We start from the raw sequence: 24,646 nt of genomic DNA, 5'->3' as shown, positions 1-24,646 counted from the left end.
GATTTAAAGTTTATGTCATTTTAAAAGAATGTTTCCAAACAAATGAATTGGACGTATTAAAAATTAACATTAATTACCTCGGTAATATATAAATTTCTGAATTTGTTTAAACCGTTAGATGAAATGGATGACTTAGATTTTAAAATATGAGGGGATCTCAATCCGTTAGCATCTCATGAGATTTATTATTTTAAAAAATATGTCACAAACTCGTGGGATGGTGACACATCATTTAGAAACCAATATTTAGAAGAAAAAAATATTGAGAAAAATTAACCATAAAATAGATACTATCAATTTCATTTAAAATGAAAATAATTCAATTCCCTCCAACCAGATTAACTTGCACTTTTTCTTTTTCTTTTTTTTTTCCAAGAAAAAGTGAATGATCCTAAAAACGAAAATGAGATGGGTTCCCTAACAACATACTCAAAACAAAATGAAAATAATTACAAAAGGTAGAAAATAGGTCAAACAAGTGACTCAGTACAGTCTTCTTAAGGACTGCTCGAGACAATTACAAAAACAAAATGAGCACAAATTAAGGGGAAACCACACTTGAAACCAACTGTTGAGAATAAGGTTGTATATTGAATCACAAAATATAATGTACAGAAGAGGCCTATATATAGGCGAATAATACAGACCTAGTAGAATAAGGAAAGGAATAATACAGACCTAGTAGAATAAGGAAAGGTAAACCTAGTAACCCTAGAATACCAAAGAAAGTAAATAATAATAATATAATATTATCTAACAGCCCCCCACAAGCTCAAGGTGGAGTGCGAGAGACCAACTTGAGGTTGGACACAAGATCACGAAAACGTCCTGGAGGATGTGACTTTGTAAAGATGTCTGCGAGCTGATCACGAGACGTGACAGAATGAAGTTGTAGTGAGCCCTGAAGAAGATGATGACGAACAAAATGACAATCAATCTCAATATGTTTTGTCCGTTCATGAAAAACATCATTATGAGCAATCTGAATAGCACTCTTATTATCACAGTATACAGGAGTAGCAGAAGAAAGAGAGACACCCATATCTTGTAACAACCATCGCAACCAAAGAAGCTCCGCGGTAGTGTCAGCTAGAGCACGATATTCTGCCTCTGTGCTAGATCGAGCAACAACAGTCTGTTTCTTACTTCGCCAAGAAATAAGCGAGGTGCCAAGTAGAAAACAATAACCAGTGGTAGAGCGACGATCTGTTGGATCACCCGCCCAATCAGCATCAGTATAAGCATGCAGCTGTAAAGGAGACTGAGAGGAGAAATAAAGCCCATGAAATAATGTCCCCTTCAGATACCGAAGAATGCGTAGAACAGCTGAGAAATGAGTGGAGCGAGGAGCAGCCATAAATTGACTCACCTGATGGACAGCATATGAGATATCAGGTCGAGTGACAGTAAGGTAGACAAGACTGCCAACTAAATGCCGATATAAGGTAAAATCATGAAGAGGCTCGCCATCATGAGGAGTGAGACGAGTATTAAGCTCAGTCGGTGTGTCGACAATCTTACTGTCTGTAAGATTTGCCCGAGAAAGTAGATCAGATATATACTTGGCCTGTGTTAAATAATAACCATCTGAAGAAGATGAGATCTCAAGACCAAGAAAATAGCTAAGAGGGCCAAGATCTTTCATCTCAAAGTGTTGACTAAGAAACTGTTTAAGTTCCTGAATACCAGTCATATCATCCCCAGTGATAATCATGTCATCAACATATAGTAGAAGAAGTATGGTACCCCGGTCTGTGCGGCAAATAAACAAGGCAGAATCATAAGAACTAATGGAGTAGCCAAGGCGAGAGATAGTGGCGCTAAACTTAGCAAACCATGCTCGAGGTGCTTGCTTAAGCCCATAGAGTGCTCGACGAAGACGACAAACCTTGTTTGTAGGATGAGATAATCCAGGAGGTGGCTGCATATAAACTTCTTCACTTAAATCACCATTAAGGAAGGCATTTTTGACATCCATTTGACATAGTGACCAATGCCGAGAGGCTGCAACAGCCAAAAGAGCACGCACAGAAGAAAGGCGAGCAACTGGAGCAAAAGTCTCCTCATAATCCACACCATATTCCTGAGTAAAACCTCTGGCCACAAGTCGAGCCTTGTACCTGTCAATAGTACCATCGGAACAAGTCTTGATTTTGTAAACCCACTTACACCCGACCGCAGATTTTCCAAGAGGTAAGTCAACCAGATCCCATGTATTGTTCTTGTGTAAAGCATCAAGTTCCTCTTTCATCGCAGCCTGCCAAAGAGGGTTAGTGGAGGCCTCACGAAAAGAGTGAGGCTCGTGCAAGGTAGCTAAGGCATGAAAGCAATGAAAATCCTGTAAATGGGAAGGAAGAGATCTTACTCGGGTGGATCGACGAATGTCAGGTGATGGAGTGCAGACTGGATCCTCAGATGGAACAGAACCTGGGGAGGCAGGCGAAGAACTTGGGGACGCAGGCAAAGAACTTGGGGACACAGGCGAAGCAGCTTCGAGGGCATCAGATGACTGCAGTTCTAGCGAGAGAGACTCAGGCAAGACATCGGTGGTGGGAGTAGGAGAAAGAGGAAACTCAAAAAGGGTAGTAAAGGGAGGGGATGATGGCATGCTAAATTTGCCGACGTCGTGGAATAGTCGATGCTCCCAAAAAACTACATGACGGGAGATGCGAAGACGACGAGACACAGGATCATAACACCGGTAGCCCTTGTGTTCCACTCCATATCCAAGAAAACAACACAACCGAGAACGAGGCTCAAGTTTGGTGCGCTCATGAGGCTGGAGTAAAACAAAACAGGCAGAACCAAAGACACGGAGATGATGATATGAAGGGATAGAGCCAAACAACCGCTCATGAGGAGTACAATTATCAAGGATAGGGGTAGGCAACCTATTGATTGTGTAGACAGCCGTGAGAGTGGCTTCACCCCAAAACGGGGTAGGAACAGATGTGGAAATGAGAAGAGTACGGACAGTGTCTAAAATGTGCCTAAGTTTACGTTCAGCTCGACCATTTTGTTGTGAGGTGCCTGGACACGACAAGTGAGAAACAGTGCCATAATGTTTTAGAATAGCTTGAAAATCATGTTGAGTATATTCTAAAGCATTATCAGAACGAAAAGCCTTAATGGGTTTTGAAAATTGGGTTTCAACCATTTTGGCAAAAGTACGATAAATATCCAATAATTCAGAACGAGATTTCATTAAAAACACCCAAGTGTAACGAGAGAAATCATCAACAAAAATAACAAAATAACGTGAGCCACTCATACTAGCAACAGGAGAAGGTCCCCAAACATCAGAATGAATTAAATCAAAAGAAGCAGTAGCATGAGAGTCACTATTATTAAATGGCAAAGCCGGTTGTTTACCAAGTTGACATGAACTACAATCAAAAGAATTATTGGAAACTAAACCTAACAAACCCTTGGAAGCTAAAAATTGAACGCGAGAGGCAGATGCATGACCAAGACGCGAATGCCAAAGTGCAAGAGATGGTGATGATGAAGAGGCTGCAGCAGAGATGCCTGTGGCGGGGAGATGTAAGGATGATAGTTCAAACATACGCCCAATTCTACGCCCGGTCCCAATGGTCTGATTCGTACGAGGATCCTGTACATGCACACCAGAAAAGTCAAAAACAAGTCTATATCCAAGCTCACACAGTTGGCCAACAGAAAGAAGATTGAAGGATAATCCAGGCACATGAAAAACTTCAGGAACAGAAAGGGAAGGTGTATTGATAGTGCCTATATTTTTAACAGTCATAATGGAGCCATCAGCTGTGCGAATGAATGAAGAATGAGGGGAAGGTACAGATGTGGTAGAGGAAGTAGGGTGAGGTGTCATGTGATTGCAACAAGCAGAGTCAAAGAGCCAAGAGGAAGAGGTACCTGGCAAAACTGAGAGGACAGAGGAAGATGCATTACCAGAACGAGATAGGACGACCTGGTTGACTATTGTCTCGAAGTCAGCTGCAGATAAGGTGACACTGGATCCTGATGCGTGGCCAGAGGGGGCAACTGAAGAGGGAGCAGCTGGAGATGAAGCAGCTGGAGATGAACCACTCTCAGTATGAGCAACTGCTGCTGTGGGTGCATTAGATCTTCCCTTACGCCAACACTTGTCAATAGTGTGCCCTCGACGTCGACAATAGCGACAGTAATTATTATCGCGAGACTTAGGAGGGAGTCGAGAAGCACCTGACCTGTCATAATACTCTCGCTGAAATGACGAGGAGCCAGAGGATGGTGCAGCCAACACTGTATGACTAGGCTGAGAGCGCATAGTCTGCGATCTAGTCTCGGCACGGACAAGTTCGAAGATGGCAGTGTCCAAAGTGGGAAGAGGAGAACGATGTAATAGTTGCACACGAACAGGCTCAAAATCATCACGCAAAGCCATCAAAAATTGGTGAAGGCGATGTTGATCTCTACGGGTAATATACATCTGAGCATCAGTGGGATCCTTCCAAATAGGATCAGAAACATCAATTTGGTTCCACAAGAATTGCATGCGGGCAAGAAAATCATTAATACTCTGACCAGATTCCTGTCTGAGATGGAAAAGTTCAAACAAAAGCTGATACTCGTGAGCACCATCTACAGAAGAATAACGAGAAGCAAGCATATCCCAAGCACCCTTTGCTTCATCAAAGCTGCCAAAGAGTGCAGAAATAGATGGGATAGTGGTATTACGGAACCATGTAAGAATCTGATGATGTTTGCTATCCCAATCAATAAGACGAGTGGTAAAAGCCTCATCTGCCTCAGAATCCTTTTTAACTGGCTTTTGGATCTCCCCAGTGACATAAAGCCAAAGCTTGCGGCCTTTAAGAAAGCTGCGCATAGATTGAGACCACAACATATAGTTTGTGCCATCCAATACAGTCTGAACATGATGAAAAATCTCGTTTTGTGCCATCTGGAAGGCTCAAATGCAAAAACAGACTACAAATATGAAATCAGGACGAAAAAATAGGTAAGAAAGCACCTGGTCAACTCTGAAAGTCAACAAAAAAGTCAACGGTCAACGGTCAAAGTCAACGCTGACGTGGCACCAATGACGTGGCAGTGACTGACTTGATACTGATGACGTGGCACACAAGCTGACGTGGCACACAGGCTGACGTGGCACACAGGCTGACGTGGCACCGATGACGTGGCACACAGGCTGACGTGGCACCGATGACGTGGCACACAGGCTGACGTGGCACCGATGACGTGGCACGTAGGGCTGACGTGGCTATGCTGACGTGGCAATTAAGGCTGACGTGGCAGAATGGCGTGGCACGTGGGTGCGATGGCGCGTGTGGTACACGCGCGAACGGAGGAGTCTTTTCGCTGGCGCGTGGATCTGACGCGCGGACCTTCTGGCGGCGCGTGGCGGCGCGTGGAGCGTTTTATGGAGGATCTGAGGCCTGTTCTGGAATCCTGGGGAGCAGATCTATCGATCGGTGACCTGGGGGAAGCAATCGGACCACCGTGGCGGCCGGTGGCTGGACGGCAGTGGCGGAATTGCCGAGCCTTTGGACGGCGCGTGGCGGCGCGTGAGGGCTCCGATATGGATGTGTGAGGCGGCTCTGGGACGGTTGTCTTCCGGGCTTTCAAGCGGTATAGTGATAAGCTGAAAACCTCGAGGAGAAGATAGAGAACCGTGAAGATCAGAGAGAAAGATTCGCCGAATAACACTGGCGGCGCCGGAGGAAAAATATTTAGCCGCAAAAAAATTTTGAGGTGATTCAGAACCTGTGCTCTGATACCATGTTGAGAATAAGGTTGTATATTGAATCACAAAATATAATGTACAGAAGAGGCCTATATATAGGCGAATAATACAGACCTAGTAGAATAAGGAAAGGAATAATACAGACCTAGTAGAATAAGGAAAGGTAAACCTAGTAACCCTAGAATACCAAAGAAAGTAAATAATAATAATATAATATTATCTAACACCAACAATAACCATTAGAAAGAAGCTGGAGCTGAAAGAGAATTTCTATAGTCCGCTATAGGGACCACAGGAAAGAGATGAATGCAGATTAACTCGCACTTAATGACCCACATAGTAGCTCAGACAACAGAAAAAAGAAGAAGAAAATAATGACCCATCTGTCTAACTGTTTTCTTCTTCCCCCCCTTATTATTATTTTTTGTTGTTCTCTTTTTGCTGCATGTAATTTAATGTTCCATCCAACTCCCCACCAGTACCACCACCCTATCCTACTCATATTATTATTATTATTATCTACCAGTTTCGCCAGTTGTGTCACTTTTCATCTTCAAACTTAAGAGTGGTACCCTTCACAGTTTCCAGCCATTTAACACTTTTCTTTTCTCCCACAAACACTTTTCTATCCATTTTCTCAGGCCAAAAAATGGCCGACTCAGGCTCATTTTCCGGCAAGAATGAGGCCAATGATCATACAAAGAAGAAGAAGAAGAAGAAAGAAGAAGAAAAGAAGCAGATCAATAATGTTTCTATGCTCAAACTATTTTCTTTTGCCGACTCTTATGATTACATTCTCATGGCAATCGGGTCGGTTGGTGCATGTGTCCATGGAGCTTCTGTACCCGTTTTCTTCATTTTCTTTGGGAAGCTGATAAATATTATTGGGATGGCTTATCTCTTCCCCAAAGAAGCTTCCCACAAAGTTGCCAAGGTAGTACGCCACCATGCATGCACCAATATTAATGGAAAGACCATATTGCCCATTTCTAATTCTAATTATTATTATTATTTTTTGTTGTTGTAGTATTCACTGGATTTTGTGTATCTCAGTATTGTTATAATGTTTTCCGCATGGACAGGTATTTATTCTTCTTATTCTACATATATGAAAGAAAAAATTAATGTTAATTAATTACACCTTTATTATTTGATTAAATATTTGTAATTGTGATTATAGAGGTGGCCTGTTGGATGCATACTGGGGAAAGGCAAGCAGCAAAGATGAGGATGGCATATTTGAGGTCCATGTTAAATCAAGATATTACTCTCTTTGATACTGAAGCTTCCACTGGAGAAGTCATAGCTGCAATCACAAGTGATATTACTGTTGTTCAAGAAGCCCTTTCTGAGAAGGTAAATTAATTAATAGGATTTTTTTTAAAAAAATTTTGTAATCTTTATGTTTGGATACAATTTGGTTGAAAAAAATACTGTTTAATTATTTGTCAAATTTGCAAAAAAGAAAAGAAAAGAAAATTATTGTAAAAGCTGTAATACGCCAAACCTAAATTTAGGTCGATGTAATTGCGTCCTAATCGAAAAATCATCATCTTTCTTTTTCTTATTTGCAATTAATTAATGGGAATATTTATGGCATTTAAATAAAAGGGTGTCCCAAACAGGTGTGTAGGCCACACCCATTTCATTCTACCTTAAACTGATATGCGAATAATTACATGCATTTTAGATATATATGTGTCAATTTTATAAATTTTATTAGATGAATTTTTTCTAACTTAATTATTATTATTATTAAAATTTTCCCAATTAGCATTTTAACTAAATTAAAATGGACTAAATAATTAAAGATAGGCAACTACTCGAATAAGCATATATAGAAAAAGCCAAAACTGACCTTATAAAAAAAAAAAAAAAAAAAAAGTTTTGGTTAAAAGAGAATAAAAGTGGTGAGCTTTGATTTTCAAAAAAAAGTTGTTAATTTCAAGAGAATTGTTGTGAGAGTGATTTGGAGTAATTGCAATGGCAAGTGGCATTTATAAGTCAGTTGGGTTGGTTGTGTTAGGTATTAACCTTTACTTCAAAATGCCTTTTCCAGCTGGAAGGAAAAATAAATGCTACAGCTTAGCACTCCCATGCATCATTTAATGACAGATTGTTGAGTGCAATTTTGTGCTTAATTACTTTGTGTTAAATCAAGATTAAGCATATAAGAAATTGTTGATTAAAGTTATATTTATAATTTTTATATTTGTATTTATATATATTTATAAAAATTATATTCCTGAGTAGCAAATAGAGTGTGAGGCCAAATTGGCGATGTTAGGGTGTTCGTTTGGTATTGCGATTTCATAATAAAAAAATGCGATTTTAAACCAAATCGCAAGAAATTAACTATTTGAAATTGTGTTTTTAAAAAATTGCGATTTGAAAATGTAAAAAATTTGTATTTTCAAGTCGCAGGTAAGGAAATACTTTTTTAAAAAATGCACAATTTTAAAGGCTACACTGCCATTTTAAAGGCCAAACAATGATTTTGTTAAACGCTTAATTGCGTTTTTAAAAATTATATTTTCAAATAGTATATTTTAAAATCGCTATTTATAAATTACACTTTTTAAAATCGCAAATTGAAACAGACCTTAGGTTCGTTTAAATAGCAGTCCTCTTTTTAAGTGTATATATATATATATATATATATATATATATATATATATATTTGTTTTTAATTTAGATTTTGCAGCGTGTGGAGGACACATGTTTGAAAGTGATATGTTTGGTGGGTGGTGCAGGTGGGGAACTTCATGCACTACATTTCCCGTTTTCTTGTAGGTTTCCTTATTGGGTTTCTTAGGGTGTGGCAGATCACTCTGGTAACACTATCAATACTCCCCTTAATTGCTCTTGCTGGTGGCATCTATGCCTGGGTTACAATTGGTCTCCTTGGCAGTATTCGAAAATCCTATGTCAAGGCTGGTGAGATTGCTGAAGAGGTCTGTTCACTCTCTCTTTCATTACCATATAATTTCTAAAACCATCTAAACTTATCATCAGAATTTGGCTTGCCTCCAAGTGAAAAAATAACTAGAGTTTTCCTTAATTTTACAAGATCTCTGAATTTTTTCACGATAAAAAAGTAATGCTACTCTTCACACCCATTTATTACACTAGTTTCATACTAATTGATGTGGCACGTTTTAAGTGGCTGAGGTTCTATCGTGACTCATGGGTGTGAAGAGTAATATTACTCGGAGGAAAAAGTGACTATTGGATAGGGGTAATGCTATTTAGTACACTATCATATAATTGAGATGATATGAGTCATATGACAATGAAAAATTTTAGAAATGCTAATGCAATAGCTGATTTTCACTGTAGCATTATCAAGTTGTACATCAGTATAAGTGTCTATTGAATAGCATTATTCATTGGATGGTGGGTTTTAGTTCTTAACTATCACGGAAAAGTTTGATTGGAAAATTCACACGCTCTCTCTTTGACATTATGTGACTTGCAGGTGATTGGAAATGTTAGAACAGTCCAAGCATTTGCAGGGGAAGAGGCAGCAGTTAAATCATATAAGAATGCTCTCATGAATACATACAAGTATGGGAGAAAAGCAGGATTGGCCAAAGGGCTAGGACTAGGTTCCTTGCATTGTGTCCTTTTACTTTCATGGGCATTGCTTGTTTGGTTCACTAGCATTGTTGTTCACAAGAACATCGCGAATGGAGGGGAATCTTTCACCACCATGCTCAATGTTGTTATCGCTGGCCTGTAAGCCCTTCCTTTTCTTGCTTTATTTTGCCTTCCATGGAGTTGAATCATTCCATTGTGTTTGACATAGCATTTTGATGATTTGATCAACTGTATTATATTGTCACATCTGAATCAAATTGAACTGCAGGCATGTGGATATCAAATTCTTCCTCTATCTTAGCCTCTATTTTAAATGATTTTGTTGTGATGTTAGAATTAGAGATGAGTTCAATTGATGGACTTGAAGATTCAATCCTTGCTTTTTAGGACATTCTTTGATGAGCTAGAACATTTGCATTTTGGTTGCAGCTATACAATCCGATAACAGTTACAATTAGGGGATATAGATTCAAAAGCTTGGAAAATCAGTATGTAATCATGACTAATGTGTATATTGTCATAAGAAGTTTTATGATGACAAATTGTAATCACTTAAAAAGTTATGCTGCCTCATGCTGGAAGACCAATATCAGAGAAGCGAATAGAGATTTGAAAGGTTATAGGAAATCTGAATGATTTGGAAAATATTGCTTTGAAATTCAGTGATGATTTCCAATGGAGGTAAGAGTGATGAATTTGAGGAATGGTCAAAGCATATCTTGTTAATTAAGAATTATTCTGGTTAAAGTAGAAACTTCATAAGCAATTTAATTAGGGGTTTTATGCATATTAATAGTGAGACTAAATGCTTGAGATCACCTGGCTCACGATGGAAGCTATGAAATTAAGCAGTTTCCCACAAGAACATCTGGGTGACATGATATTCCATGGACACTCAACTCATACTTATTCCAATGTTGGTTGCTTGTAAATGATCATTTGGCTTGTTATCCAAGTTTTCCATCAAAATTCCACAAAACAGCAGACACATTATTTGCTTCTGTTGCTTCTCAGGTCACTAGGACAGGCAGCACCAGACATCACTGCTTTTGTCAGAGCAAAGGCAGCTGCTTATCCCATTTTTGAGATGATAGAGAGGGACACTGTGAGCAAAGCCAGCTCCAGGACTGGCCAGAAACTGGACAAACTAGAGGGCTTTATTCAGTTCAAGAATGTCTCTTTTAGTTACCCTTCTCGTCCAGATGTTGCTATTTTTAATAATCTGTGTCTTGACATCCCTTCTGGCAAGATTGTAGCCCTTGTGGGAGGAAGTGGGTCTGGAAAGAGCACGGTTGTGTCTTTGATTGAACGGTTTTATGAGCCCCTTTCTGGAGAAATACTTTTAGATGGGCATAATATCAGAGAGCTTGACCTCAAGTGGCTAAGGCAGCAAATTGGCTTAGTAAATCAGGAGCCTGCCCTTTTTGCTACAAGCATTAGGGAGAACATACTCTATGGAAAGGATGATGCCACCGTTGAGGAGATCACACGTGCAGCAAAACTTTCAGAGGCTCTCTCTTTCATAAACAACCTTCCTGAGAGATTTGAAACTCAGGTACTGGCTTCTTTCATTTCTATTGTGAAGTATGGATACACATAAACACGTATGCAAGTGCATTATGGAAAACCAGAAGCAAAAAAAAGGTTTCATGAGCATTAACCAGAACAAAAATCCAAAGAACTTTATTAATTAAGCATCTATGGGTTGAATATTGCTTAATCAAATTTTGTTCTTCTTAGACCATCGCCTCGTTCTTCCGTTAATCAGTTGAAAAAAATCTAACCTCTTTTGTAATTGGAGTAGGACTACTAAAACAAGAAAAAAGTGCAGTTCATGATAAAAGGAAAGGAATCAAATTATTTGAGTAGAGTTTCAAGAAGGAAACTTTTTGATATATAACTAAATAACTTTGATTAGTTTTGCATTTCTATATTTTAAAAAGGATCCTACCCTTTGTATCTTATGGAGCATGTATTGGAAGGGAGTGATTTAAGTGCTTCTTTCGCAGGTTGGTGAGAGAGGAATACAACTATCAGGTGGACAAAAGCAAAGGATTGCAATATCACGAGCAATTCTGAAGAATCCGTCCATACTTTTATTAGATGAAGCTACAAGTGCACTGGATGCAGAATCTGAGAAGAGTGTGCAGGAGGCACTTGATCGCGTCATGGTTGGACGAACAACTGTAATGATTGCGCATCGGCTTTCTACCATAAGAAATGCAGATATAATTGCTGTTGTACATGAAGGGAATATAATAGAAACTGGGAACCATGAGGAGCTTATTTCGAACCCAAACAGTGCCTATGCATCACTAATTCAACTTCAAGAGGCCGCAGGTTCTCTGCAACGCTACCCTTCACATGGTCCTAACTTGGGACGGACATCAAGGTACTCATTATGTTGTGAGTGCACTTGTGAGATTGTCTCACACGGTGAAGTATAAATAAAAAGAGTAATTAATATACCTAAGTGGACACAAGTCCATTAGCTTAGGCTTTTGGAAGTGGTGTCCTAATATGTATATTAACTTACTCTTGTTTGACTCCCTAGGTGTTTCTCTCCCTAACACATTAGATATAAAATCCTTTGGATGCTTTGTCAGTCACATTAAAATACTCACTTTCCAATCATTATAAATGAGGTGCTTCTTTACACAAATGATAATGAGTTCCAGTGGTCATTGGAACCTCTGAAAATATAACTATATGTTTGTCTTCAATCTTGCAACATTCAAGAAATGAACACTATATACAAATCCATTCTACAAGAACAAGTTGCCCCATAGTTAAAGATCAAAATGGAAAGTTCTATCATCAAATATCATACTGATTAAGACCATTTTCTATGTTTTCTGCTTTTGACAAGAATTATTTAACCTGTCCATAATGATCATTTTCAATAACTTCATTTGTAGCATAAAAAACTCACGTGAGCTATCCCGCACCACAACAAGCTTTGGTGGTAGTTTTCGTTCTGATAAAGAATCTCTTGGACGTGTTGGTACTGATGGAGGGGAGATTGTGAAGCTGAAATATGTTTCTGCTAGAAGACTCTACTCCATGGTTGGCCAAGACTGGGCTTATGGGGTGGTGGGCACCATATGCGCGTTTATTGCTGGAGCTCAGATGCCTCTTTGCGCTCTTGGGTTATCTCAATCACTTGTGTCCTATTACATGGATTGGGACACAACACAGCATGAGATCAAGAAGATTGCATTGTTGTTCTGTGGGGGTGCAGTTGTAACTGTCATTGTTTGTGGAATAGAACATTTCTGTTTTGGAATCATGGGAGAGCGACTAACTCTTCGCGTGCGAGAGAAGATGTTTTCGTGTAAGTTTTGATCATAAGACTGTTACCTGTTCTCTTACCTTCCTGAATCCTGGGCAATTAGGTTACAACATAGATTTTTTCTTACTTCTGCAGGACAAGTGGATTATTTTTATTTTCCTTCCTATAATTGCATCAAATAGGATCTTTTCAAGGCTAACTGGCTAAGGTTCTTTGAGTTGAAGGGTCAACATTTGTTTTTAATGATGAATCCATATAATTAAATCTTTTGAATTTTCTGACAACAAAGTGGAATATCATCAAGATATTTTGCCTGTCTTCTGCTTAAATTGTTATTTCATCAAGTTTGAGAATTCAATGGTTTTTTCCAATTTCTACTTAACTTTCCTCTTGAATCTTCTGATTGCAGCCATTTTGAGGAATGAGATTGGGTGGTTCGATGACACAAACAACACAAGTTCTATGCTTTCTTCGCGTCTAGAAAGTGATGCAACTCTTTTACGAACTATAGTTGTTGATCGCAGTACAATTCTTTTACAGAATGTAGGATTTGTCTTTACTGCTTTCACCATTGGCTTCTTCTTGAACTGGAGGATCACACTTGTTGTCATAGCCACATACCCATTGATCATTAGTGGTCACATCAGCGAGGTTTCCTATTAGTCCTATTTTTATTCCAGTCAATATCCAAAATACTAGTAAATTACTCTTAGAAACCTTTTCCCTGTTGCAGAAACTTTTCATGAAAGGCTTTGGTGGCAACTTGAGCAAAACCTATCTGAAAGCTAACATGCTGGCTGGTGAGGCTGTGAGTAATCTCCGAACTGTTGCTGCATTTTGCGCCGAGGAGAAGATCCTAGAACTTTATGCTCAAGAACTCGTTGAGCCTTCCAAGCGATCATTTACTCGTGGTCAGATTTCAGGCATGTGTTATGGCATAAGCCAGCTCTTCATCTACTCATCCTATGCCCTGGCCTTATGGTATGTGGCTTTAGCTTCACTTTTTTACAATTTTGCTATAAAAGACATAGGCTAGACAAAAAGAACCATAGTAAGTTTGTTATTCAACATTCTCTTACATGTTTGATGCTGTTTAAGGAGTCCAACAAGACCTCCAAACATGAAACAATGCCTGAAAATACACCAATACAGAAGAAAATGCAACAGTATTAGTTTTTTGTTACATAAGCATATTTGTAACACCCTAGTCCCGTATTGAGAAGATGAGAAGAAACTCATATAGAGTGAGTAGTTTATAAAGATAATCATGGGTGCTAAGTCCCACGTTGCCTAATTTATTAGGTGTAACTGGGCTTTATAATGAATTCTAAGGAAGCTCCAAATCGACTAATCATTTTGGAGTAATAGCGCAGATGTTGCTAGCGCTTTTCCTTGGGTTGTTACAATATTGGTTATACTAAAACAACCTGTATATTGCTCTTATTGCCTTACTCTAGATGGCTTTGTTGAAGATCCCTCAAATTGAATGAAGTTCTTGGTCTTGTTTGACTTTGTTCAGGTATGGTTCTGTTTTGATGGGGCAGGGGCTTGCTAGCTTCAAATCTGTCATGAAATCATTTTTTGTTATGATTGTAACGGCATTAGCCATGGGTGAGACATTGGCATTGGCCCCAGACATCCTGAAGGGGAACCAAATGGTGGCATCAGTCTTTGATGTGACAGACAGAAAGACAGAGGTAACAAGTGATGTTGGAGAAGAGTTAATGACAGTGGAGGGAACAATTGAGCTAAGGGGCATCCAATTCAGCTACCCTTCGAGACCTGAAGCTGTGATTTTTAAGGACTTTAATCTAAAGATCCGTTCAGGGCAGTGTATGGCATTAGTGGGGCAAAGTGGTTCTGGTAAAAGCTCTGTCATCTCTCTTATACTGCGATTTTATGATCCGACGGCTGGGAAACTGATGATAGACGGTAAGGTTCTTGGATAATCTACGAAAAGACTATTAAATCACCACTTGTTCTAAAAGTTTAAGTTAATAGGAAATAATATATTTAATCATTTAATCAAATACTTTAATAGACAAAAACATAAGTAGATTATAGAACGCTTATGCATTGTGGAAAATGATTCATACTTTGCCAATATGATTCCTTAACAACCTTCCTCATGCAAGATCCTCTATTAGCTAGATAATGTCAAACCAGAATCTAGAAAAGTATTCAGCTGCTGATCTAACAAGCATTCATCAAATTCTTGCAGGGAAAGACATAAAGAAACTGAAGCTCAAGTCTCTTAGGAAACACATTGGCCTAGTCCAACAAGAACCAGCTCTTTTTGCCACATCAATATATGAAAACATTCTTTATGGAAAAGAAGGAGCTTCTGAAGCAGAAGTGATTGAATCAGCCAAGCTGGCTAATGCTCATAGCTTTATCAGTGCGCTTCCTGAGGGCTACTCTACAGGAGTAGGTGAACGGGGAGTGCAGCTGTCTGGTGGCCAGAAACAAAGGGTTGCCATTGCCCGAGCCATTCTCAAGAACCCAGAAATCTTGCTGCTAGATGAAGCCACTAGCGCTCTAGATTTGGAGTCAGAGCGTGTGGTGCAGCAAGCTTTGGACAGGTTGATGAAGAACAGAACAACAGTGATGGTAGCTCATAGGCTGTCAACAATAAAAAATGCAGACCAAATATCAGTTTTGGAAGGTGGAAAGATAATAGAGCAAGGGAGTCATTCAGCACTTATAGAGAACAACAGTGGAGCATACTATAAGTTGATCAACATTCAGCAACAGCAACATCGATAACAACCAAATTGAAAACAAATAGCTCAAATACTTTTTACACTTTTTTTAATCACTATTTATAAGGAGATTTAAAGAGTGATTATTAATTTCTATGTCAAAATAATGACCATACAGTTGGGGCATGGTGTAAAGAGTGATTATTTCAATGTGAGACTTAGTAATTTTTTTCTTTTTTCACTTACATGTGTATCTGTAATAAACCCCGCCTTTTATGTGAATCTATCACCACATTACTACACTCACCATCGAATGAAAGTCGTTTCAATCCTATGGGCTGTTCCTAGGAACACTTGTGTGGGCGTATTGGTTTTTTGTTTTTTTGTTTTCATGCCATTGGACATATCAGTGTTCCAGTTGCGAAAGGGATCCATCATCCATGCATGTGCATGATCCTACCATTCATCATGCCGCATGTTACCATTAATTTTGATATCATTTGTTGGAGAGATAATAAATATGGAAGTCTTCCGATGAAACCATAATATAACATGTTATTCCAATTGCTAGGAATTGGAGTGAAAAGGGGATGTGGTCTTAATGTCTACAGGAAACAGAGAAAGATTAGTTTCTCAAAAGTTATCAAGATTTCAAAATCAGAACAATTAGAACTAATTCATATAGATGTATAAGGACAATCACAGTTATATTCTCCTAGTGGCTCTCATGGTTTTCACTTTTACTGATGATGCTACTAGCAATTGTTGGTACATATCTTGGAGCATAAATCAAATGTCTTTGATATTTTCAAGAAATTAAAGGCCATGGTTGAGAATGAAAGGTTTAAAGAAGAAGTGTCTGAAATTAGACAATAAGGGTAATCACTGCGATGGCGTTTTGGGAGGTATTATTATGAAGTTAATATTTTGGGAACACCACAGCAAAATGGCATTACTGAACAAATGGATAGAACTATTCTTGAGCATGTGAGGAGTGTAGAATTCATTTTGGGTTGCCTAAACAATTTCGGCCAAATTGATGCATATTAGGCTCCTTTTGTTTCAGTATAAAATGATTTTCAGAAAATGTTTTTCGTATTTTCGGGTGTTTGGTGGGACGGAAAATATTTTCAGTTTGACCAAAAAAACCTCTTTAATTTTCGGAAAATAGCTTGCATTTTTGAAAACTATAAACTATTTTTCGAGTTTGAGCATCTCATTCTTAAATTGACGGACTTAGACAAGACATTGCTGAGACTTTGCCAAGACACTACCGGGACTTGGTCCAAGACACTGGCTGGACACCACTGGGACATTGTCGAGACCCGATTGAGACATCATCAGGAACCTGTCGGGACTCAATTGGGTCCCCATCAGGACTCGATCGAGACCTGGTCAAGACACTAGCAGGACACCACCGGAACATCGTCGGGACCCTGCCGGGACCCGATCGGGACCCCACTGAGACCCCGTTGGGATCCAATCGTGACACTGTCGAGAACTTGTTAGGACATCGCCTGGACTCGACTGGGACCCAACCATGACCTAACTGGGACACTTTTTGGACCCGGTTAGAAGACCGCCAGGACCCGACCGGGACACTGTATAGACTCATTTAGAACATTGCCGGGACCTCGCCAAGACACTACTGGGACTCGGTTAGGACTCGGTCGAGACTCACCAAGACTCAACCAGGACCCCGCAGAGACCTGACGACCTGACGAGGACACTACCAAAACCCCATAGGGACCCGGTAAGGAGCCACTGTGCAGGACCTGGTTAGGACACCGCAGAGACTCGGTTGGTACTCAGTTAGGACATGGCCGAGATCTGATCAGGACATTTTCATAATTTATAGTTTAATATGATTGAATGAAATATATATATATATATATATATATATATATATATATATTGATTTTTCGTACGTGTCAAACACCGGAAAATCTCTTTTCAAGAAATTGCTTTCTGCTGAAAACATTTTAAACAATTAGAGCTTTAATTTACAAATTGAAAAAAAAAAAAAAAAAAAAAAAATTGATATCATGTGATTTCAACATCAAATGATATTGTTGAAATCATGTATATAAAAATTACATGTTTTATTAAAAATGTCCGTGATAATCACGTTCATTTTAAATATATATATCAACTAAATTTAAAGAAATTTCCAGAAAAGAAAACTGGCGTTATAAATGTAATTAACTAGCTAGTACTAGTGGAACAGCTGTCGTCGTAGTACGTAAGTATCAACAACACCAGAGAAAAAGGATGTTAATTGTCTGGTTAAGTCTTCCAAGTAACGTGATAGTTTTTTTTTTTTTTTTTTTTTTTTTTTTTTTTTTTTTTTTTTATCTTATACCGTTAAAAACCAAATACAAACAGCTAGCCATTAATTACATTCAAATTTGCCGTAACAGACACTCCCTCTTTCAGAAAAAAAAAAAAAAGAACTTTTAGGAAGTTTCCAGGATGTCAAAGGGATAAACATATCGACTTTGGTTATTTCTTTCTTTCTTCTGTTTTCTATGTTTCTCCCATTCTTGTTTTCATCGAAAGAAACATATAAAAGTGATGACAAATATTAATTATGATCATACAAGAAACCAAGTTTGATAAGCAAAGCTCAGAAACTTCGACATGGCGTGATTTGCAGTCAACAGGTCATTTCTTTTCAACTCCCCCATGCTTTTTTAATCATTTTTATTTTTATTTTTATGTTTTTTTCCATGCAATAGTGGCTTGTCAATGAAGCCAATGATGTAAGAAGATTGAAAAAACCATTTGGCATTTCTTAGTGTCTTTTTCTAGGCCCCTTGACGAGTGGTATAGCTATTATGTCACCCTCTTTGAACAGCGTATGAAAACCCTTCAATTTAGATATCACACGGCTTCGGTCAAAACCAAACTAACTAAGATTCTAGGAAATGTCAAAGATTTTAGGAAGTGCCAAACATGCCCTAACGATATGGATGAGTTGTTCAATATTTATTTATATTATATTAATGGTCGACAAATGCCCAACTGCACTTTATGCGTACAAACGGTACAATCACACTAGAAAGCTGCCAACAAAGGAATATAAGTACTTAATTATGGGGTCTCAACTCGTTATAACACTATATACTAGAAAATTATAATTCAATTCATTTAACTAAATGATAAAAAATTTTAATTTTAAATTATTAATTTTGTGTTGGATTTAAAAGTCGTATAAAAAATTATCAACCATAAATGTTGTGTGTCGTGTTCAAACCTTTAGGTGTATCGATGCATGCATGATTATGAGATTATATAGGTTAATCTTAACCCGATCCATTAAATTAAACGGGTTAAATTATTCAACCATAACTTGCTAATGTTGTGTTAGGTTCTTATTGGATTCGTGGATCGTGTCAGAATTTGACAATCCTAAATTATAACTCAATGCCCAGGGGAATGAATACCTTCAAGATTAAGAAAAATGCTTATAGGTACCCTAATCTCTGCACATACAAAATTAAGTTTCAGCTTCAGTGAGACAAATAGCAGTTTTGGGTCAATGATATGTTTAGGTAAATGTTTGGTTTTGTAAAAAGAATATGTCAGCATAAATTGGCCAGTTAAATCTGTTGTATTTTTAAGCATAGGCTCTATTAATAAAGAAATTAATCAGGTGCATGCCCGAGGTCAATGAGCACAATTAGAATGTAAATGTTACTTTTTTTCAAAAATTGATCACCTACCTCTGTGGTATATATTAAAGTATTCCTCTTAGAGGGGATTTTGTCCCAAAAAAAAAAAAAAAACTATTTTAAGAACTTATAATTCGTATATATATATATTTTATATATTTTTCTGAGGACAAAATATTTGTACTTACATGTGATAGCTAGAGTGCAGTCATCCCTGACTCGATCAGATTTGAACTTATTAGCTCGTTTAATTATTTTGATCACATGTTTACTATTTTGTATGAATAAAATTCAACTTCATTGACAAAACTTAATTAATATTGTATTTGGAGTCCAAAAGATTGAAGATGATTTGGTAAATGGATGATCAACGATGCAAAGGAACATTGGTAGAGCAGTTAGAGCCTGCTTTATTTTATTATTATTATTATTATTATTAAAGAATTATATAAGTTGGCATAATATAATTAATTACTACGATTTCGGATTGTCAAAATAATTAGAAAATGACAAATTTGATGAGAGCATGCATGAGGACTAGAAAACTGTATTGGAAGAATTAAAAGAAGCAGCCTATAATGTTAATTACCTTATAATGGTGTTGGATATATGACTCAACATTCAAAATTCACCTCGATCACAATATCTCAAAGAAGATTTTGTTAATTACCTTATATATGTATGTCTATATTTTCGGTTTGGGAACATTTTATAATGGAAGACGTTTAAAGAGTCTTGAATGAAGAGGGAATTAAATGGGAATGAGATAAAATAATGGAGGCATTTAATTATAATGTCAACTCACACTAGGTTATTGCTTTAAAGCAATACTTGAGCACATGTACTAATGCGGTGTGAAGCATCAAACTTCTGCACGTTTTAATAACCGTTAATTATAAATTTAATCTAACGGTCAAGATTAAGTATATGTTAATATATATCGAATGATCATATTTTAATGACAGTTGAATTAATTTTCCGTTAATTTCGAAATGTAAATGTCTGTTAATGAACAAACATTAAAATTGCTGAACTTATATATATACAGCCCACTTCATACCAGTTTTAAACACGTTGAAATTTTCTCTTTTTTCTAACTCTCTCAAAATCCAATTGCAACTTCAAAATGTGTGTTCTCTCATTGCTAGTATAGAAACTCATATGGTATTCTGATTTGGTTTCGTTTTATGCGAAGTTAATGCAATCAAACTTTAGAAGTTTTCTGAACTTCATTGTATCCTGAAGAAGTATGTACTATATATAACCCAATGCAAATCAATTAATCAAAATTGATGGGAACAAATAATCTCTTAAGGAAAATGACTCTATAACGTACCTTAGGAGCATTTATTTTTTCTGTTTTAGGTTTTGTACTAACATATTTGATATATAATGCAAGAACAAATATAAGAAGATAAGAACAATGATCATGTTTTCAATGATATATATATATATATATATATATATATATATATATATATATACCTGAAATCCCAGCTTTCCAAAATTTTAGGTTTACAAGATAAAGAACTATTTTTAGGCATAAGAATATATATATAATGTGATCTATATGGATACATCTTACATATTTGTATTAAAAGAAAATGGAGAAAATATCAATTAAAAATAAAAGTAAAAACATTTTCTTTTAATAATTATGTGGTACAAACATCATTGTTGTGTCTGAAGCTAGCTTCAAAGTACACGTTGCAAGTAGATCATTGTCTTGGGCATACATATGTGCCTGCTAATTATTCATAATCTTTCCATAACTTCAATATCCTACAAAATTTCCCAGTACTTAACTTCAATAAAGATCAAAGTATCTCTAGAAAAGCACGCCAAATTATCGAGAGTCATCGCTAATTAATGAGTTTTTAACGACGGCGCAAATGCGACAACCCTAGCGATAACATTAAGGCTTTTAGTGACGACCAAACATGTTTTTCTCAATGTATCACGTTCTATCAAGTGTTGTAGGCTTGTTGTTGTAGTATTAGCATCATGGTTATATATTAATTAATGGAAATCAAATTACTGGTGGCTTTCAAAACATATGTGCTTTACGAAACCTCAGACATGGAAATTACCACCTAAATAAAAAGACACCTGTACACTACCTAATCCTGATTTTTGCTGAAAATGGCCAAAAGGGTCGCTAGATGGCTTTCCCCCTCATTGCCGTGCTTTTGGAAGCTATGAATATCATATGAAAAAGAAAGAATGATAATGACATCATCATTTGAATCATATATATCTCCCCCGGCCCAAGCACCTATAAAACCAGCATATTTAAGCCATATGTCTAAATTCTTTATATGAACAGAAATTTGAATGTCATATGAAAAGAAAGAATGATAATGACATCATCGTTTGAATCATCATATATATCTCCGAAGAACCTATAAATCCAGCAAGCTTAATGCAGCCATATTTCTAAATTATTTCTATGAAAAGAAATATGAATATATCATATGAAAAGAAAGAATGATAGTGGCTTTTCATCATTTGAATCATATTATCTTCCAATTACACTTATAAGAGGAGTGATTCTATAAGTACGACTTGTATTCCTTGTTCATCTCCTCAAAGGTATTACGTGACTTTGATCCAATAGTAATTTTAAAAACTATATAACCTTTGGAGATAAAAGAAAATAATCAGAGAATTATTAACAGACTTCCTAAACCCCCCTAGTATTGATTTGAAAGAATATTTAAATAGTAAGAAAATGATAAAGAAAGCTAATGTAGAAGAGTTCGTCTATAGAGTGGATGATGGTAGTCCTAGCATTTGCCTAGTCTGATGTGGCCTTGTGCCATGTCCGCACCTTTAAAAAAAAATTGAAATTTTAAGGTTAAAAAACTCAAAACGCATGAACTGGCATCCGCCCTATTATAGACGAACTCAATGCGAGTGTATTTGAATATGAAGTGTGTTGAGGAGAGAGACACCAAGGAAGTCAAACAAGAGTAAGTTAATATTATATATATTAGGACACCACTTCTAACCCAAAAGCTTAAGCTAACGGGTTTGGATCTAGCATCTCCAGTCCAGCAGAAATAGGCAAAATAGCTATTGAAAAAGTATAAATTTTTACTTTAACTACTTATTTTTTTATACACACTCCAGCAGATTTTCTATTCCACTCCTCATTTTCTTTAAATATTATTTTGTGTGAGAGAGAGTGAAAGAAAAAGGAGTAGAGAGAGAAAGAGTAAAAGAAAGAAAGTGAGAGATAAAAAATAATAAACAAAGTTTATAGTGTGAATAGTGAATAGGCTAATCAGCCTATTTACCGTTCACACTAGATGAAAAAAAGTTAAATTGTTTATTCTATTGGGGACCAAAAAACACCTATAATAGTTAAATTTAACTATTATTAGAGATTTAGCTACTCTTTTGGAGATGCACTAAATATATTAATTAACCACTATTTTTTTTTTTTTTTTCAAAGTGAAACACAAATTTCACAAGTGCATACACAACAAAGTAAAAAGTAGCTTAGTTTCCTAAATTTAAGACAAATCTAAGAAAGCTGATGGACCAGCATGCTTAATACAGCCATATTTCTAAATTATTTATATCAAAAGAAATTTGAATATCATATGAAAAGAGAGAATGATAATGACATCATCATTTGAATCATATCTCTCAAAGAATCACCTATAAAACCAGCACCCATCAGCCATATCTCTAACAAGACTTGTACCTTTAAACTCCAATATCATATCTCAACTCTCATCTCTATTTCTTCCCAAAAATGGGTCGTTCCCCATGTTGTGATGAGGAGAAGGGTTTGAAGAAAGGGCCATGGACGCCAGAGGAAGACCAGAAGCTTACTGATTATATTAGCAGAAATGGGCATGGAAGTTGGAAAGCTCTCCCCAAACATGCCGGCTTGAATAGGTGCGGAAAGAGTTGCAGATTAAGGTGGACGAATTACCTCAAGCCTGATATTAAGAGAGGCAAATTCTCTGAAGACGAAGAGAGAAAGATCATCAACCTTCACTCTGTTCTTGGAAACAAGTACGTATATATATATCATTTATTCTGCATGCTTGTTAGATCATTCAAAATCTTTTTATTTGACTTTTTTTTTTTTTTTGGTCGCAGGTGGTCTAGGATTGCAACACAACTTCCTGGGAGGACAGACAATGAAATCAAGAACTACTGGAATACTCATTTAAGGAAGAAACTCCTTCAAATGGGGATTGATCCAACCACACACAAGCCAAGAACAGATCCCAACCACCTTATGAATCTCTCTATGTTGCTTGGTGCATCTGCAAACGTTGGAAATTTGATGAGTCCTTGGGGAAATGGTCTTGGTTTGCAGGCAGATCCATCTCATCTGGCGAGAATCCAACTCCTGCAAAATCTCTTGCAGGTTGTGAACACAACAAGCACAGCAATTCTCAATAACCCATTTGAAGGATTTATCAATGGTTGGGGATATATGAACCCTGGAATTTTGATCCCTCAAGCACCCACCAACTCACAGGAGATTGACAATTCATTGGCAAATATTGCACAAGTTGATAATATTGGTGTCAAAAACAGCAGCTTGAGTGAGAATCCATTGATGCCTGCATTGGTTTCTGAACCTCCTTTGACTGATCATCAACCAAATCAATTCTCAACCTCCATCTTTGAGGATTGGGAGAAACTCATGGATGATGAAACAAGTGACTCCTACTGGAAAGATATGTTGGAGTAGGTTCTTGTCTCTCAAATATTTTATTTTATTTTCTAATTCCTTTATGGTCTATTTATTTATTTATTTGTTGGCTGGAAATGGAAGCTTCCTTTCTTTCTTTCCACTTTTGCTGAAAATTTAATTAACATTTTCCTTAATTCTCTTTGCAGCTTTACATCCTCATCATCACCATCGCCAATGGCATGGTAGAGCACCTGGCCTATGTTTCAACTGAAGTATCATAAACATGAGTTCCACGCAGGAAATATTATTGGTTCATTCATGATTATTCTTGTATGTTAGATTTTTTTTTTTTTTTTGTTTTTTTTTTGCTACCTTTATTCACAGGATACATGCATGTAAACCTCTTTTTCCTCACAAAGTGTTCGTTGTATTGAATCCTTTGATACTTTTTTTTTTTTTTTTTTTTTTTTTCTATGTATAATAGTTGATAATTCTCCCTATGCAACTTTATGTTCAAGTTTCTTTTGGCGACTAACAACATCCAAATCATATACGGCCAACATGTTCTAAGTTGTATTTAACTTCCGTTAGAATATTAATCAAATGATTAAATTTATCATTTCTTATTAATTAATTTAAACTTTTTTTTTTAAAAAAAAAAACTAATGATTTCACATAGTATTAATTAGAATAAGCTTTTGGAACGATTGATGTAGCAAATTACCTCCGCGATATGGTATCAGAGAATGTTCTAAATTCTAAACTTATTTCCGTCATTCACCACTTATTGAGAGAGAGAGAGAGAGAGAGAGAGAGAAAGAGAAAGAGTTTGAGTTTACATGTGAGAAAGAGTGTTAAAGTATTAATTAAATAATTAAATTAATCATTTCTTAATTATCGGCTTAATCTTTTAAAATAAGTGGTAATTTAACAACATTCTCGTCATTCATTTGTTGGACATCAAAGCAAGAGACCTCTAGGAACATG

The 24,646-nt window shown here is 36.9% G+C and overlaps 3 protein-coding genes across 3 annotated transcripts; 2 read left to right on the top strand and 1 right to left on the bottom strand.

The window, feature by feature from the left end:
* Window positions 1–4,070: 4,070 nt before the first annotated feature.
* LOC148586994 (uncharacterized) lies at window positions 4,071–4,924 on the bottom strand. Its single transcript, XM_088514443.1, has 2 exons — window positions 4,209–4,924; window positions 4,071–4,089 (listed from the first exon to the last, which is right to left on the bottom strand). Exons 1-2 carry the CDS (start codon window positions 4,922–4,924, stop codon window positions 4,071–4,073), a joined length of 735 nt encoding a protein of 244 aa, XP_088370569.1.
* Window positions 4,925–6,266: 1,342 nt separating this feature from the next.
* On the top strand, window positions 6,267–15,624 carry LOC132173689 (ABC transporter B family member 2). The gene is made up of 12 exons (XM_059585257.2): window positions 6,267–6,662; window positions 6,756–6,810; window positions 6,909–7,084; window positions 8,482–8,682; window positions 9,207–9,466; window positions 10,343–10,883; window positions 11,338–11,720; window positions 12,247–12,662; window positions 13,030–13,271; window positions 13,354–13,601; window positions 14,140–14,552; window positions 14,842–15,624. The coding sequence occupies exons 1-12, from the start codon at window positions 6,378–6,380 to the stop codon at window positions 15,384–15,386; spliced, it is 3,765 nt and encodes a 1,254-aa protein (XP_059441240.2). The 5' UTR covers window positions 6,267–6,377; the 3' UTR covers window positions 15,387–15,624.
* A 7,135-nt stretch (window positions 15,625–22,759) lies between these two features.
* On the top strand, window positions 22,760–23,955 carry MYB39 (myb domain protein 39). Its single transcript, XM_059587816.2, has 3 exons — window positions 22,760–23,025; window positions 23,113–23,712; window positions 23,866–23,955. The coding sequence occupies exons 1-3, from the start codon at window positions 22,760–22,762 to the stop codon at window positions 23,903–23,905; spliced, it is 906 nt and encodes a 301-aa protein (XP_059443799.2). The 3' UTR covers window positions 23,906–23,955.
* The last annotated feature ends 691 nt before the right edge of the window (window positions 23,956–24,646 follow it).

This window comes from Corylus avellana, chromosome 3, assembly GCF_965113065.1.
Source record: "Corylus avellana chromosome 3, dhCorAvel1.hap1.2, whole genome shotgun sequence".
Classification (NCBI taxonomy): Eukaryota; Viridiplantae; Streptophyta; class Magnoliopsida; order Fagales; family Betulaceae; genus Corylus; species Corylus avellana.
Note: the sequence above shows the minus strand (reverse complement) of the source record. Positions and strands in the feature narration are given on the sequence as shown.

Bases quoted from the DNA above. Each gene is read 5' to 3' on its own strand.
- LOC148586994 (XM_088514443.1), bottom strand. From the start codon at position 4,924: ATGGCACAAAACGAGATTTTTCATCATGTTCAGACTGTATTGGATGGC.
- LOC132173689 (XM_059585257.2), top strand. From the start codon at position 6,378: ATGGCCGACTCAGGCTCATTTTCCGGCAAGAATGAGGCCAATGATCAT. The intron at 6,663-6,755 runs GTAGTACGCCAC...TTGTTGTTGTAG, and splicing joins CTTCCCACAAAGTTGCCAAG to TATTCACTGGATTTTGTGTA. The intron at 6,811-6,908 runs GTATTTATTCTT...TTGTGATTATAG, and splicing joins AATGTTTTCCGCATGGACAG to AGGTGGCCTGTTGGATGCAT.
- MYB39 (XM_059587816.2), top strand. From the start codon at position 22,760: ATGGGTCGTTCCCCATGTTGTGATGAGGAGAAGGGTTTGAAGAAAGGG. The intron at 23,026-23,112 runs GTACGTATATAT...TTTTGGTCGCAG, and splicing joins CACTCTGTTCTTGGAAACAA to GTGGTCTAGGATTGCAACAC. The intron at 23,713-23,865 runs GTAGGTTCTTGT...TTCTCTTTGCAG, and splicing joins TACTGGAAAGATATGTTGGA to CTTTACATCCTCATCATCAC.